At 51.5% G+C, this 15,660-nt stretch overlaps 5 protein-coding genes across 5 annotated transcripts; 2 read left to right on the top strand and 3 right to left on the bottom strand.

The window, feature by feature from the left end:
• Positions 1-520: 520 nt before the first annotated feature.
• Positions 521-2,133, top strand: erg24B (c-14 sterol reductase; the record flags this gene model as incomplete). Its single annotated transcript, XM_043269699.1, has 3 exons — positions 521-600; positions 663-967; positions 1,025-2,133. The coding sequence occupies 3 exons, from the start codon at positions 521-523 to the stop codon at positions 2,131-2,133; spliced, it is 1,494 nt and encodes a 497-aa protein (XP_043125634.1).
• A 247-nt stretch (positions 2,134-2,380) lies between these two features.
• Positions 2,381-4,078, bottom strand: Aspvir_006502 (tRNA-specific adenosine deaminase; the record flags this gene model as incomplete). The annotated part of the gene is made up of 3 exons (XM_043269698.1): positions 2,381-3,773; positions 3,832-3,874; positions 3,928-4,078. 3 exons carry the CDS (start codon positions 4,076-4,078, stop codon positions 2,381-2,383), a joined length of 1,587 nt encoding a protein of 528 aa, XP_043125633.1.
• Positions 4,079-4,278: 200 nt separating this feature from the next.
• Aspvir_006501 (splicing factor 3B subunit 5 family protein) lies at positions 4,279-4,548 on the top strand (the record flags this gene model as incomplete). The annotated part of the gene is made up of 1 exon (XM_043269697.1): positions 4,279-4,548. The coding sequence occupies one exon, from the start codon at positions 4,279-4,281 to the stop codon at positions 4,546-4,548; it is 270 nt and encodes an 89-aa protein (XP_043125632.1).
• A 551-nt stretch (positions 4,549-5,099) lies between these two features.
• Positions 5,100-7,370, bottom strand: Aspvir_006500 (uncharacterized protein; the record flags this gene model as incomplete). Its single annotated transcript, XM_043269696.1, has 1 exon — positions 5,100-7,370. The coding sequence occupies one exon, from the start codon at positions 7,368-7,370 to the stop codon at positions 5,100-5,102; it is 2,271 nt and encodes a 756-aa protein (XP_043125631.1).
• A 1,733-nt stretch (positions 7,371-9,103) lies between these two features.
• Positions 9,104-10,138, bottom strand: Aspvir_006499 (uncharacterized protein; the record flags this gene model as incomplete). The annotated part of the gene is made up of 1 exon (XM_043269695.1): positions 9,104-10,138. One exon carries the CDS (start codon positions 10,136-10,138, stop codon positions 9,104-9,106), a length of 1,035 nt encoding a protein of 344 aa, XP_043125630.1.
• Positions 10,139-15,660: the final 5,522 nt, after the last annotated feature.

Genomic DNA, 15,660 nt, shown 5'->3' with positions numbered 1-15,660 from the left:
AAAAGGAGCGTGTCCGAAACCGACAATGAAAAGAGAAAACAAACGAGCTAAAAGAGGTTGAAAGAGAGACACAGAATGTTGAATCGCAATGAAGCTGCGTAATACGGGCCAAATGGCGTTTCGGTCGCAATTCTCCAATCTCCACGTGCGGAGAAGCTCCCATAAGCCTTTCCATCCCGCCTTTACTTAGGCTTAGACCATAAAACTAGGTTGCCTAGGTCTCATCATAATCATTATTCATTATTATTTTACGGATTGCGCTGCAGTTAGTCTAGTCAATTCTACGAATAATATCGTCTCAAGCGCCAAGACATTGAAGGCGGCTATCGGCTTCTGCTTATCCGGCCTCATACGTCGATGATCGGTACGGTACGGTGGGCTGCGTCCGATCGCTGATCCGCACTATCTGGGGTTGTTCCTGAAATTTTATTTAAACCACAAGTCCCCCTGGGTCGTCTCTGCGACACAGAAGCTCAATTGCTCGTTTAGAACCTGCTATCAACGTGAGTCGTCGTTGACAATGGCGTCAAAGAAATCCGAGAAGTCAAAAGTTCCAATTCAACCCGTTCCAGAGAAGCGCGGTTATGAGTTTCAAGGCCCGTACGTTGTCACAACCATTGAAAGATTATAAACCTATCAAGCTGATAAGCTGATTTTCAAAGTATTGGCGCTTTTGGAATCATCTTTGGCCTACCCTGTCTGCTCTACGCGTTCACCTTCCTCTGCAACGATATCTCGGGTTGTCCTGCGCCGTCGCTTCTGCACCCATCCACACTGTCAATTGATAAGCTGAAACAGGAGGTCGGCTGGCCGGAGGATGGAATCAAAGCTTTCTATGATACCCAGGTTACCCTGTGGGTTCTGAGCTATTATTTCCTGAGTCTGCTCATGCAGGTGTTCCTCCCTGGCACAGAAGTTGAAGGTACCGAACTGGCTTGTGGAGGAAGACTCAAGTACAAATTCAATGGTAACGACTCTCGCGCTCTCTGGGACCTGTGCTCGGTGTGTTTCTGACGATTCGCAGCATTCCTGTCGGCTATCTTGATTCTGTCAGGTTGTGCAGTAGGCACGTACATGTACGGCGTTGAATTCGCAGTATGGACTTTCCTCTGGGATAATTATGTGCAGGTGATCACTGCGAACCTGATCATCTGCACGGCCATCGCGATCTTCGTTTACCTCAGAAGTTTCTCGGTTCCAGCTCCGGGTCAATTGAACCCTGAGCTCCGGCAACTGGCGCCTGGCGGGCACACAGGCAACGTCCTGTATGACTTCTTCATTGGCCGGGAGCTTAATCCCCGAGTCAAGCTGCCCATTCCGTTTGTGAGTGAGACGGCGCGGACGATTGACATAAAGGTGTGGTGTGAGATGAGACCTGGCTTGCTTGGATGGATTATCCTGAATTTGTCGAATATCGCCCATCAATACCGCACATACGGCTACATCACCGATTCGATCGTCTTGACAACTGCGTTCCAGGGCTTCTACGTGCTAGATGGTCTTTACATGGAACCGGCTCTTTTGACGACCATGGACGTCATCATGGACGGATTCGGTTTCATGCTCTCCTTCGGCGACATGGTTTGGGTTCCGTTCCTCTACAACTTCCAGACCAGATACCTCGCCGTCTACCCCTCTGAGCTCGGCCTAAGTGGGATCCTCATAGTCTTTGCCGTCACAGCCGCGGGATATTCGATTTTCCGTGGTGCCAACAACCAGAAAAACCGCTTCCGCACCGATCCAAACGACCCCCGCGTGAAGCACCTCAAATATATCGAAACAAAGACCGGCTCTAAGCTGCTCATTTCCGGCTGGTGGGGTTGCGCACGTCACATTAACTATCTTGGCGACTGGATCATGTCTTGGTCCTACTGCCTCCCAACCGGCGTTGCAGGGTATGCGATCATTGAGAGTATCAACCCGGCTTCTGGTGAGATGCAGAAGCAGGCTGTCCAGACGCCGGAATCTCGCGGCTGGGGAATGATTTTCACGTACTTTTACATGATCTACTTCGGTGTCCTGCTTCTTCACCGCGAGAGACGCGATGAGGAGAAGTGCAAGCGGAAGTACGGTGCCGACTGGGACCGCTATACATCTCTGGTACGCAGCAGAATTATCCCGGGCATCTACTAGTGGTGCAGCCTGCTCTGCCTTTGATTACTTGCCTGCTGTGGCTGACTGAGATGGCGACGCCGTTTGACTTTGGGACTTCGACCCACGCATCTTGATGTAATACATAAAATGTTGGATAAAAGTTTGTAATAATGGGCCGATGGTTTGCAAGGGTTATGCCTTCTGACGGACACTGCAAGTGCACGAGTGGCACTCGCATGTTATAACCCATAATGTTTGTTCTGTGTATGATACTTAGTGAATCAGTTCAGCGCTTGCGCTTTTTAGGATCAATGAGAATGTCCAGTCCCCATTGTTCATCGCCTTCATTAGGGATCCATCCTTTCAAGGCATCCTTGGCCTCCCGAACGGCATCCTTCCGTGCTTTGACGGACGGCGGCAATGCCACTGGCGTCTTCTTAAACTGCTCGTACGTGGACGCTGCAATCAGTCGACAAAGCGCCGTATCCTGCAGAGATGGGCCCGATTCTGGAACATTGCTTGCATGCAACCCAACGCCCCCATCAACAACCTCCAGTGTACAATCCTCCAAGCACGATGACCGCACTATATCGCGAAGCAAGCCCCAGACCTTCGCGCGCGACAACGCAGAAGCACCGCGAGGCGTAACAGACGCCGCGCGATTCCCCTGCTTCACCCCGTTGATGATGGTCTCGTACAAGCCCGTTCTCGAGCCCCGTAGCACCGGCAAGCACTTGGCGCCGTTGTCTGATGCAATGGGACACCGATGAGGCAGTGAGGGGGCAGCCACCCACACGGCCGATACGTTCCCTGGCCTATTCTTCTTCGGCGGTGTCTGCGCTGGCGTCGTAGCTTCTGACGTGGGCTTCGGTTTCCGGAATGGCCAGATCGTCTCGATCAGGTCGCTGGGGACAGAGAGAACACGGAAGGGATGGAACCCGTATCCGTATTGTACTACACTATCAACTTGCGCCGGCCAGAAGCGACCATTCAGCGTCTTCATCCGCCCCGAGGCGCTGAAACACCGCTCGAAGCCAACGCGGCTTATCTCCTCTTCAGGGAGGATCAGACACTCGATGTACGCGTTTAGAGTAGGCGCAACGAGCAGACTCGCCTCGTACGATAGGAGCGATGACACCTGCCGCAGCGCAAGCTTGTCCGAGCAGGACTTGCTGAGGGTTGCTTCGGCGTCCGCGCGCGCCGGCTTGCGCCGGACGATACCGAGGCGGGAGAAGTAGCCCCGGCCATCTAGGAGTTCTGGGCCGGGGGACTCGGTGCGCTCGGGTCCCGGTGTGACGACCTCCCAGGGTCTTGGGTCGTCTTGTGCGGCCATGCAGAGCTCCATGCTTGCGTCACCGCAGGGTGCGCAGGTGCAGTACATGTAGATTTTGATGTCGGGTTGGAGTTCAAAGGGGGGCCAGGCGGGGTTCGGTTCTGATTGCGCTGCGCTGGGCGTTTCGAACGGTATCCTGCGGCGGATGAAAGGTGAGGATGCTGCCCCTGGAGTACCGGTTGAGCTTAATGACCTTGCATGCTGTTCCTGGGCCAGCAGGCTGTGGCACTCAGACAGGAGCCAGTAATTGAATGAGCGGAGGGCCAGAACCTCCGCGTGCCAGTCATGTAGCACCAGGCCTCTGCCTTTGGATACCTGAGAGGCTGGAAGGCATTTTGCACCGGTACTATGGAGCAGTTAATATCATCCTAAGCATGAATAGAGACCAACGCCTGAATGCATACGTGACTGCTACACAGGTTAATTTCTCAGAGACAGTATTCTCCCCTACTTAGATATCAGCCAGGTGACCCAAATATCAGGGACACTACAAGGTTAACCTTTTACGACCACGATCCCGGACATGGGAATCCATTCTCTCAACCCATCAGGGTAGATGGTGGGCTTGCTGCGAGCAGGCAGGCCATCAAAATGCGCATGCACCAAGGAGGCGATACGGGATGGCAGTGACTCTGCAGTCAAACAATCCATCAAAGATCATCTCAATGACTAGGAAAATATGGATGATTTGTACCGAACTCCCCATCACTCATACGCGATTCCGCGGATATCACGTGATATCTCTGTTGCATCAGAACAATTCGCCAACCGAAATTCCTTCCCTTGAACATACAACAACCACAACGCCCCTCACATTACAGAATATCTATCCTACAGAAGAATAAACAAAAATGGCCGACAAACTCCGCACCCTCCAAAACCTCGAAGCCCTGCAGGCCCGCCACGTCGGCACCGGCCACGCCGACACAACCAAGTACGAATGGGAATCCAACATCATCCGCGACAGCTATGCGTCGTATATCGGGCACCCGCCACTGCTCTCGTACATGGCTCTTGGGATGGGCGAGCCGAAGGAGAAGGTGCGGGCTGCGATGATCGAGAAAATGGTTCGCGGGGCTGGGAATCCGCCTGAGGTTGGTCTTGTTTGCTGTGCTTGTTGAGTGGACGCTGTTTTGCTGATCTGAGGGTTAGACGCAGGAATAACGAGTTTCTGGTGTGTGGGATTGGATAGCACTGGATAGCACTGGAGTTGTGCGTTCCTGAATTCAGGGTGGCTCAATTGCAGGAGGCGCGGTCCGTTTACAGTTACTCTTGTCGAAGAAGGATTCTCCGGATAGCGCAGGGCAATGAGGCAGAGTCAATCGGACTGGGCGGTCGTTTATAGGTCTATGGTGGCCTTAAAACTTCGGATATTGCTATGTGAGGCTTTCCACGGGAAATGCCGCAGATGGAATGGTTGAGATTCTTCAGAATGTGTGTATTGACACAGGATACTCTTTGATACCCGGTGCATGGCGTTATCTGGGAATTTTCATCATGAACAGTTCTTCTGCTGTACTTATAACACCTTGATTAGGATATACAATTTAATGCTTTGAGCTATCATTTACATGTCCATGCAATATTCGTCGATGATCACAATACTAAAACGTCCATAGATCCCCCGATGCACACACGAGTCGGCTTCAGAGCGACAAGCATAGATCATATGCTATCGATCATCGCCACTACCACCCTGCCGTGCCGCTAACCTGGTATTCTCAGCCTGCAGCGACGCAATCAGGTCAAGCCATTTCTGCCTCTCTGACCGCAGCCGCTCGACCTCCTTCTTGAGCGTATCTACTTCCCGCCGTAGAGCATCCGTCTCCGACCTATACCGCGATTTCTCCTCGCGGTCGGCGTTCTTGCGCTGCTGCGCTTCTATCTTCGAGGCTTCCTTCAGCTGGTGCTTTTCGATCTTCCCGAGCTGCTTAAGGAGTTTCGCCTCCTGCTGGAATAAGCCCGATGCGACCTTGTGCATGTGCGCTGATTCGATGTTAGTCTTATGTTTATGGTGGTTGTTGCTTGATGAAGAAGCGCCTTCAACCGCCCCCTGCTTGAGATCGGTACTGGCAGCGCTGCTACTGGCTTGGTCGCTTACGCCAGAATCACCAGCAGCGGCAGCAGCTCGAGCCTTCTTGGTATCCACCTCGGGGAAGGAACCAAGTTGGAGTGTTTGGATCTCGTTCCTGATGGTCTCCAATTGAGCTTCGACCTCGCGTTTCCGCTGTGCCAGCTTGGCGAGCTGCTTCTCGTGGGAGGAAAGCTTGCCCTTTTTGTTCATCTTGATCACATCCACCGGAGAGATGCTGTCGTGGGCGAGTTCCGAGAGGGGAGTCGTAGGCACCGAGTTGGTCGTTGGGATTGGTTGCGAGGTTTGCGACGCAGCATCAGCGGCGTTGGTACTGGCGTCTTTTTCGAGGCCTTCTGTGCCACCTTTGGCATTCGATGAGGGTTCTTTCTCGCTGGGCCCGTCGGTGTCATCAGATGAACTGTACTGGGCTGAGGATTCCAGCGTACGGTGTGGGCTGTGTGGTAGATAGTCCAAAACTGCCTTCGGCGCATACCGCTCCAGCCCTGCGTTGAGAAGATACGCGAAACTTGCAATCAAGCCATGATGTTCTTCTTCTTCATATTCTGTATCGTCGTCCAAGTCGGTACTATCTTGCGCGTCGCCTTCCAGTGACGAAGTTTCCATCGTTTTCTCTGAAGACTCTCGTCCATGTGTGTAGCGCTCGTCCTTGTCTCGTGTGGTGGTATCGCGACAAGCCCAATCGACAAACTTGACGGCATCGGTGCAGATACTCTTGGGAGTCCCCTTCTCCACCATCCAACGAGGGATACTGCCACCCGGATCACTCCTGGTCACCATTATCCACTCCACTGGCCATGGATCTTCTTCGTCATCCCGCTCAAGGTCGTCGATATGCTTGGCCGTCTCCTTATCCCGCTTCTCCAGAACCGCCGACTCCGTCTTTCCTCTCGGTCGACCGACTTTGCCACCAGTAGCCTCTTTCTGCGCAGCTGGTTCAGCGGAGGCACCTTGTCGAAGCAGATTGTCCTCGCTCCGGGTCGGCGATACGACCTTCACACGCGGCACGTCCTGCACCGGAGGCTTGTTGACTGGAATTTCCCGGATAAACTCCACAGACTCATACTGACCCCGAATATACCCCTGCTTCGGCGGCGCATCCGGATGCTCACAGGGCTTGGACACCATCATCCAATTGCGGCCGCGTCGCTGAGCCTCCGCGCCCGCGCCGGTACCAGTAGCCTCGCTGGCCCCATTCACCTCCGTCTCCCAGTTAATGATAAGCGTCACGAAATCCCGCGGTGTGGTTGGCTTCGGAAACTGCGCAGAGACATGATACACATTGACAGTGCCTATATCCCTCTTCCCCTCCTCGTCCTTCACCTTCACCTGCTCAATCAGCCGCTCCGCCCCGATCCCCCGCACCGCCTGGTCCGCGACCCGCCCCTTCCGTATCCGCGCCTGGTTCGCCTTAAGCGTCTCGTCCATCTCGCTTGCCAGCTTCCTCTTCCACGTCGAGAAGGGAAGCCCCTCGTGCACGCTCCGGCGACCAAACCAATGGCCCTTGCCGTCGGCGCCTTGCACTTTGTAGATGGGAATCTCGAGCGGGTTCTCCTTGGAACCGGCGACCTTAATGGGCTTGCCCCATTCGCGCTGGAGAGATGCGAGTTTGGGATCTGTGGAGCCTGTGCGGGCCAGGGAGGGGGTGATGCGCGATGCGGCGGGGGAGCTGGAGTCAAAAGTGTAGCAGGTTTGTTTGCGGGAGGGTGCGGTCTCTGGCACGGAGTCGACGATCAGGCGTGCTTTCGAGGAGATGTCATTGATGTAGTCTCGTAGTTTGGCGGGGTCGGTAGGGACGCTGTCCCATTTTGTGGGAGAGAGGCATTGCAATGCTTCTTGTAAGGATGCCATTGGTGACGGACTGGAGGATCACGTCTTTGGGTCGATATTTCTCACGATTTTCTGTGTATATGGACTGTCCACTCAAAGGAATGACTGGGTAAATCCGACAGCGTTGTCCGTCTTCGTTCAGTCTGCAATCAGCACTGCTTGCTACTTCATCTGGCAGTCGACAAGATGTACGTGCGAATGAATCATAGTCATGTACAAAAATCAGGGCGTCGAATGCACTGGGACGTCAAAGGCCCATTCTATAGCATTACGAATGATGCAATCCAATAAATCAAGGATAAATATCGGCCGGCCGATCTCCAACATCTCCGTGGAGTTGAGTTGCCAGTCCAGTGACAAGTGTTGGTCCACCGGATGTGGCTGACGTCATGTGTCGTCTTGCTTGGTACTCCGCGCGGTTCGGTTCGCACTACAGAGTACACAACGCATCCAAGATATCCTCTACCTCTCTACGGCTAGGCTATGATGTTACAACATGAATACCCCTGACAAAATGACAGACTACTTTTTCAGTCAAACGGGATTCGTCCCTCGTGAGCAGTTTGCCACAAATCGTCATGGATTGTGCAGTTTAGATTAGAGCTTTCTCAATTTAGATACATCTCGCGCAAGTACTTCAACGTGTGCGAAGAAAGAATGATGACTATTCCCATTGGGAAGGAGAGAAGATAAGCAGAGGGTTCCAGCCCTTAGAAAGAAGTGAATGACTATGCCAGCATCCGATTCTCGCCATCGTCCACATATTCCAGCCAGTGGAAACGGAATGATGGACCGAGCACATCCAGGTAATATTATAAACCCAGCCTGGACGGTAGGGGATGAACCTACCACGCGACACACAGGGCATAGGGGACAACCGGACGAAAGAGTCGCACTGACTTCAAGTGGGCTGACTTTCGACGAGGTCACAGACCAGCGTGTACTTAGCCCTGATCGGAATATCTGCCGCAGGCACCTTCCGATCCTTGTAGGCCAATGCAGCGTCCTTCGAGCCCTTCGCAACCCTAACGCCTGAGGACGACAAATCCGCTAACATACACATGCCAGATGCGATGTATAAGCAGCGCTGCAGAGCATCCTTTTCCAGCCCACGTTCGTTGACTTCAATCTGGTATCCCGTACCAAAAAGGGGAGGATGTTCAGCAGGACAATGGAATGCAGAAAGAAGCCGAATCCAGTCAAGCATCGTCATGCGCTTCCACCGTACCTGTTGATAATGCAGCAAGGAAGGAAATACAAAGGAGGGTGAACATTTCATCCAAATCATATCCCAAGCCGTGAGGCATACCAGGTCTTCATGACATATAATGCGGGATGTAGCATGAGAAAGGAGCAAAACAAACAGCCGACCCGCCGCTTCTTGATGCAAATGAACTGAAAAATAAGAACGCTGCAAGTGCTGGCTAAAGGAGAAACGAGAGAAAACCGAAGTGTGACTGTAGTTGGGGTTTTTCCAAGGAAAGAATACGGGACGCGCAAAGCAAAAACGAGGTGGAGTATCATGGTTCTTCGTCGCAAAGTTGAGAGTGTGAACGCCGTCAATGATGCCAATTAGTCTGATGTGGGTATCCGTAGGAGAGTGGTCCGTGTTGTCGTTGGGACTGTATGCTGCCGGTATAGGTTGTAGAGGAGTCTCGGTGACTTTGCTGGTCGGCACCCCGGGATCTAATCCAAAGACACATGAAAGTCAGGCCGACCGTCAACATCAAAGTGTCTGTGGTGCCATGGACCCATTACATCGTCATCAGCGCAAAATCCTGGTATCGACCGCCCCAGCCAAACGCTGACACACTTGCGGCAGTGCCACAAGGCTGCACCAACATGCTCGGTAGTGGAAGAGCAGCGATAGCGGCAGACGTCACAGCGGCGCTGTAGTACGGGTCCGAGTCGTATGGCGAGGTGGTGAAGGGCTGACTGTAAGATGACGTTGAGGAGGGATAGTGCGTCTCATCGAGACCACTGAGACTGGCCCACAAATTCGGATTAGAATCCCCTGTGCTGGCCGTGGTTGGGCTGGATGGTAGTACTTTCCAGGCGTCCATGGACGCGGGTTGCTGCATTGGAGGTTGCCACCATGTGTCCATTCCGACTGAGCTGGGGAGGATAGGAGTGGAACGAAGGACATCCACCACCCGAGGAGGTGGGGGTCGCAAAGGGACAAAGAGGCTCTCGATGGCCGCTTTGGCCTCATCACTCCTTCCCCCGAGCAACTCACCTGCACCGTCCTCCTCCAGCCCTTCAAGGGCTTGGACATTGGTGCGATAGACGAATCTGTTAGCAGCCTGAACAAACTCTTCCTGTAGCTTCTTCAGCTGCTGTCTCTTTTCGCTCCATTCCCACGTGCTGGCGGCGGCATTGACAGAGTAGACGTCCTGGTGGAACTCCACCAGAGCCTCGATGGTCTCCGGGGTCAGCTTGAAGGCAACCTCGTTCTGAGAGACCATGTCGACGTGCACAACATATGCTTCGATGTGGACCATCTGGTAGTTGAAGATCGCTTCCACAAGAGGGTTCTCGTCTTTTCGAAGCTCCGAGTCTGGCGCTTTCGGAAACATCATGGAGCACAGAGTCCAGATAGCATGTGGCGAGGACAGAGTCTCCGTCAGACATCTTGTATGTTGTGTGACATTGTTCAGTGGTCTCTTGACACGGTTAACTCGTTTCAAGGTCGCCGTCAACCAGGGCTCGATCTTGGCACTTAAGACCACATTGGGCGAGGACCGCGGCGCAAATGCTGCGGCCGAGGAGGGTAGTAAGATTGTTGGCATTATGGACGACTCTCACGTAATAGATGATGGTTGATGGGTGATACTCCAGAAGTTCGGCAATGGTGTTTGTCATATATTCGAGGTGGAAAAGAACGATATTGAGAAAGAAGAAATAATCATATAAGGCGACATTCGCCCACAGCAAGCGACCTTTTTACCCAGCACAGTCCGTCTGTGAATTCCAATCCCGCAGAGTCCACGAAGAGAAAGGGTTACCGTAGCAGTCGTGGGGTAGACAATCGCCCTACCGCCTGATCGGGTATATATGGGACCATACAAGGATGGAATGGATATTATTGTGTCAAGAGGTCAGGCGTGGATAATGTGGAGGTCAAAATTAGCTGTGCGGGCGAACGCGCAAGAAAAAGAATAAGAAAGTAAGGAACGTTCAGAAAAAGAGTGTAAAAATAAAGCGGAGGAGGAGGAGAAGAAAGAAAAAGAGAGGGAGCTAAAAGACAAGAATCCAGGAAGAGGAGGAGGGGCGGGAGTGATGGCTCAAAAGGGAAATAGGAGGATGCAGTCAACTCTGAGTTTGTATGGTACGTAGTATGTAAGAATCGTTTAGTAGGTAGTAATGATAGGTACTGTGCGTGGGCAAAGATGCGAAGATGAATGGATATTCAGCGAGAATCCTCTGTTGTCAAAAGAAAAAGCAGAGAGAGATGGAAGGCAGCAATGGTATTATCAATGAGGAACAAAGAAAACATTACAAGTAATATTATTGTTCTTAATTCGAGGTCATATCATACCATGAGGAAGATGACATGATAATATAGGTACACTCCGATACACCTAGGTACGAATGGTCTTCCATCGATAACCACCCTCAGTGTCGATGCCTGCATGGCAATATCCGGCGATTTTGACGAGTCCACACTGCTATACACCATCTGACTTGATACAGGTTTCGCCTTCACAGACGAGAATCCCGACCGGATGGCACGAGAGGACTGGATCCCAGTGCCCGGACACCCCGTCCGATCTCAGCTCCTCAGTCTTCATGCGGATGCATAGAACATCGAGATTGGCATTAGCAGAATGCAAGTGGCCATAAAGGGAGTAGGATAATTTTCCTACCTGTCGATTTCCTGACGGCAGCTGGGTTGTACGGTATGGACTGTGGACTAGCGCAGTCATTTGCCTCTATCTGTTAGCTGCTAGCGAGGCGTTGAGACATGCTTACGAAATGGCACAATGTGGCTACCATGAGAGCAGTGGGATAGTGTTGGATGGTCAGTCTGATTCATCTCAGCACAGCTCCTCTGATACCTATCTTGGGATAATGATCGAGTAGGCCAACGATATTAACAGATGGTCACGAGTTCCAAGGTGTATGCCTTGGTATGTGTATCTGTATTCTTACAACATACTTTACAACATGCCCTGACTCCCTGAGCACTCAGACAAATCTAACCAGCTACGGATTAATTGGAATTAGATCTGGATAGGCTCCAAGACTCTTGAGCCTAGTCTAAGCTGCAGAATGCTCAAACTGCAAGGCTGGTGGTCAACACGGAGTAGATCATGATGGATCATGGCTAAGCCCCAATGCCCCACCTGCAAAGGCTGCATCTCGAGACTTAAAAAGGTCGAAACGGTCTCTCCGGCATAAAAACCCCTCCATTCAGCCATGATCGTCGCAGTATCTGGGTTATGCATCGTTTAAGATACGAGGGCTAAATTTGAAATCAAGTATTCCCAAGGTCATGCTTTTGGACGAGTGATTTGTTATTAGCTGTGGATTCGTCTGCCTAGGTAGAGATCTGTTGCAGCATTGTTTTTAATGGATCGAGTCATTGATCACAGTGGGATACTCTGTGGAATTGTGGTTAGTCTGTAGGATACTGGATGGAGAACCTAGACGGAGATGCGGCCTAAATCAGTACATCCGCCACCAAGGCTGTTAGTGGGACTTTTAGGCTGGAGTTTTCAGCTTGCAAAGGACACCCTTGTTCCACCCTTTTTTTAGAGAGTGAAACTCAATATCAGGCTCATGCACTTCATCGCTGTGGCTGCTGTCATCAATAGTAGTGTCGTAAGTGAGGAAAGTATACTGTCTTTGCAATACCCTTTTAGACAGTCAAGGTATGCATGGAATGAGACAGCTGTTGCTAGTGAAAACCATGAGCAGCTTTTGCATCTGTCGAAGGCTGCAAGTACTGATGGAGTCATATTTGACGGCCCATAAACCTAGTTGACACTAGTACTGTTACTGTCGGGTCAATATATTTTGAGGTTGTATGCTAGCATACCAACATTACTACCACCTAGCGAGCCAACCTCAGCGCTAAGATAGAGATAGTAGTTCACGGAACATAGTAGTCAATAGTTGCAACATCCTGTAGATACTCCGACTGCTAAGCAACTTCCTGAACCCCTTGAAAGCTACTGTAATAGGCAAGATCAAAGGGGGCACCTTGCATCGGATTCCTTTTCTATTCATCCATTGTTCGGACTTGTCCATCCTTGCGCAGGTATGGTCCGTCAAAAGAGACAAGATTCAAATAGCTTGGTTGACTTGAGTGGTGGTCGTGAGTCGTGGGGCGAGCTAATTGCCGTGACCCTTGGGAAGATACCCTCTTCCGGCCTCAGATTCGCCAGCGGCCAAAGGTCGACTCGTGCACTAGAGAGTAAGATGCCTGCTACGATCAATCATTGGACCGAGCCTTGACGACGGACATATCCAGACTTTTTGGAACTAAACGCCATTCGGCCACAATCATGCACTTGTAACAATAAAACAGACCACGTACTGTGCCGAGCCTGTAATGGGTAACAAGAGGGGGGAATGGTGACTCGGGTCAAATCACCAGTCTCACTGCTTACAGAGCAGTTGCCCTTGGCTTGCCCAGTCGCATGTAAAGCCTGTAAGCAGCAGTCGGCCTTTATCGGCTAGTCTCCATGCAATCGGCCAAAGGGGCAAGCTGTGGCGCGAGGCAAGTCAGCAAGCGCTATGGATATACTAACGGATCCAGTGAAGAGCCCTGTCATCAACTGTAGGTCAACCAGAGAACTTATTTAGAGGCAGTGGAACCCAACGACAGGTGGAAAAGGTTTCGACAATTTGATCTCTCCAGCCGAATCGGCTTCATCACTGGAGTCCATGAACAAGACGAGCAGGTGCAGGCAGAAGCATTTGACCAAGTGCCACTCACAAGCAGCAGTTGATGAAGTCACAAGGTCAGAAGAGCTCGTGGTCGAAGAGCAAGAAGAAAGGGGATGGGTCTCAGCACGCGCCCAGCAGCGGATTTGATACACGCGGAGAAATACTCACGGGTCATGAGCCGAGCACTGAATGGATAGACGGGATCACGGGAGGATGATGGCAAAACGGGTCGTACCATCGGTTGAGATCGGCTGCCAACCAGCCGTCTGATGGAATCGCATGCGTCGTCAGCTGCAGACCGGGGGAAGTTGCGACACCTCACAAGGGCACCTTGATTGAAACGGCTGTGCTGCCTGCATGGTTTGCCTCCACGGCATCCATTTGACAAGGTAACATTTGAAAGATACCAGAAGCCAACAGGATGGCACCGCAGCTGCAAGTGAAAACAGGACAACCAAAGAGATGGAAACGAAAAGATAGAAATGAAACTGGCGTTATGCATCAGGGGACGATCTTTCCATCTCAGCTTTGGTGTTTCGGTGATGACCGTACCTGCTGCGCCTCACCGGCTGTTGCCACATCTAAGTCACGCTGCTCCATCAGCCACAATGAGAGTGGGAGTGGCAATCCTGCAGAAGACACGACATGATAGCTAAGCTGAAAATAGAAGTCAATGTAGTCGTATGGTAGTTGATCGCAGACAAGTTTCACTGGTTTTTAGCTTGAGTTTTGGACCTTGGAGGATATCTGGTTAGTAGCCTATTTACTCGTGCTGACTGAGAGCGGAATATAGACCCGCATGCTTGGCGTGTGTTGCTTCAAATGCTCAGATTCAAGTAAACCTATACGACGGCAGAATCCATGCATGGTGATCATTCCGTGGACCGCATGTAACTTATTTCGTCATAGTAATATTGGACACTCTGCCATGAACGCACACGCTTTCCCGGCAGTCCAACATTGACAAAAGTACCAGACTCAAGACATCTAGACTCCAGCCATGTCGACCATGAGGAAGTCAAAACATAGATCTAGAAGCTCCTCAGAGAGCAGGACATACCAGGATCTCTGTAATACAGAAGTCTGTACATACAGTACTTACAAAGTCGGTTTTGCCCAAGCTTACTGTCACACAACCCTTAAGCGCTCTGTCCTCCCCAGTATCCCTGTCAACAATTAGTCTCGACAATACCTACACATGCATGCACCGAGCCATCCTCAAAGAGAATCCTGCAGGAGCACTGATTGCAATATCCCCTGCTCCGGTTTCGGATAGGAAGACATCCACGCTTATGACTGGCTGCGACGAAAGCCACAAGACTGGAGGATATCCAGCCATGTGTGATGGGCGTCAACAGCTGCGTCGAGACCCACCAAATCCGGCTGACAGTGCATACGGATTTGGTCACCTGTTCGACTAACCTCTTGCAGACAGGATGAGACCTTGAGAGAGGACTTTTATGAGTTTGACCTGGGATCCCTCAAGGTGTAATATGCGCCAGGCGTTCGATTGGAGAGTCAGGGACGTCCTCGCTAAAAATCTTGGTTTTGAGACTGGCTCAAGCTCTTTGTATCTCACTAAGCTTGGGTAGGTAATGATTTGAATGGACATGCAGTCAATGTTGACAGTCACTGAAACTTACGTCATTTGGCTTCTCTGCACTCATCATGGTGCGAGGATGGCGACAGACTACAATTTACCCGGGGTTAGCTCGACAGATTCGAGATCACAAGAACCATCAGTTCATTCTGCAGAGCATTCATGGAGCTAGCACCGATCCTTGATTCCCTTGTCTCCGAACTCCAACCAACCATCGCAAACAAGCCCGATACAACAAACAACGAGTCTGTCGAGCGATAAGGCCCTCGTGCGACCTCGCAATCACCAGAGCGACGCCAAAGGTGACTTACGCACCAAAAAGAATCAAGAGCCACGAAAGAGCTGTACAGCCGTTTCTTGCCAGCTTACAAAAGAGCCGAGCGATTGTATGAGGCCGTTGACAAAGCTCCAACTCTCGCTCCTGGCGCAGCTGTCTGAAGTCTGGATGGTTATCTTGATGCTCATATCTTGACGCATCCGTGAGCATTGGAGGCGAAGTTTAGAGAAGAGGACGATGTCCCGTGTGCGCATTTGAGGAGGAAAACAACTGCCATCCGGATGACGAAAACTGGCACCATTGGAGATCGATGACCCTATCAATAACAACTGTCCTGATGTACACGGCAGGATCAAATCATCTTGCTGACCTGTCCTAGACCACGGATGGGTATGGGTATGACTTGCAGCTCTTTGGATCCAGCCATACACCATTCCGACTATCTTGCCGCCGTGGAAGGCTGTAGTAGCCCTCCTTTCGTTTCACTCATGGGTAAGCTCAAGGTCGAAACGTGACTTGCACTGTGCTCGCGAATGACG

The sequence above is a fragment of the Aspergillus viridinutans genome (genome assembly GCF_018404265.1).
Source record: "Aspergillus viridinutans IFM 47045 DNA, scaffold_4, whole genome shotgun sequence".
In the NCBI taxonomy this organism is placed as follows: Eukaryota; Fungi; Ascomycota; class Eurotiomycetes; order Eurotiales; family Aspergillaceae; genus Aspergillus; species Aspergillus viridinutans.
Note: the sequence above shows the minus strand (reverse complement) of the source record. Positions and strands in the feature narration are given on the sequence as shown.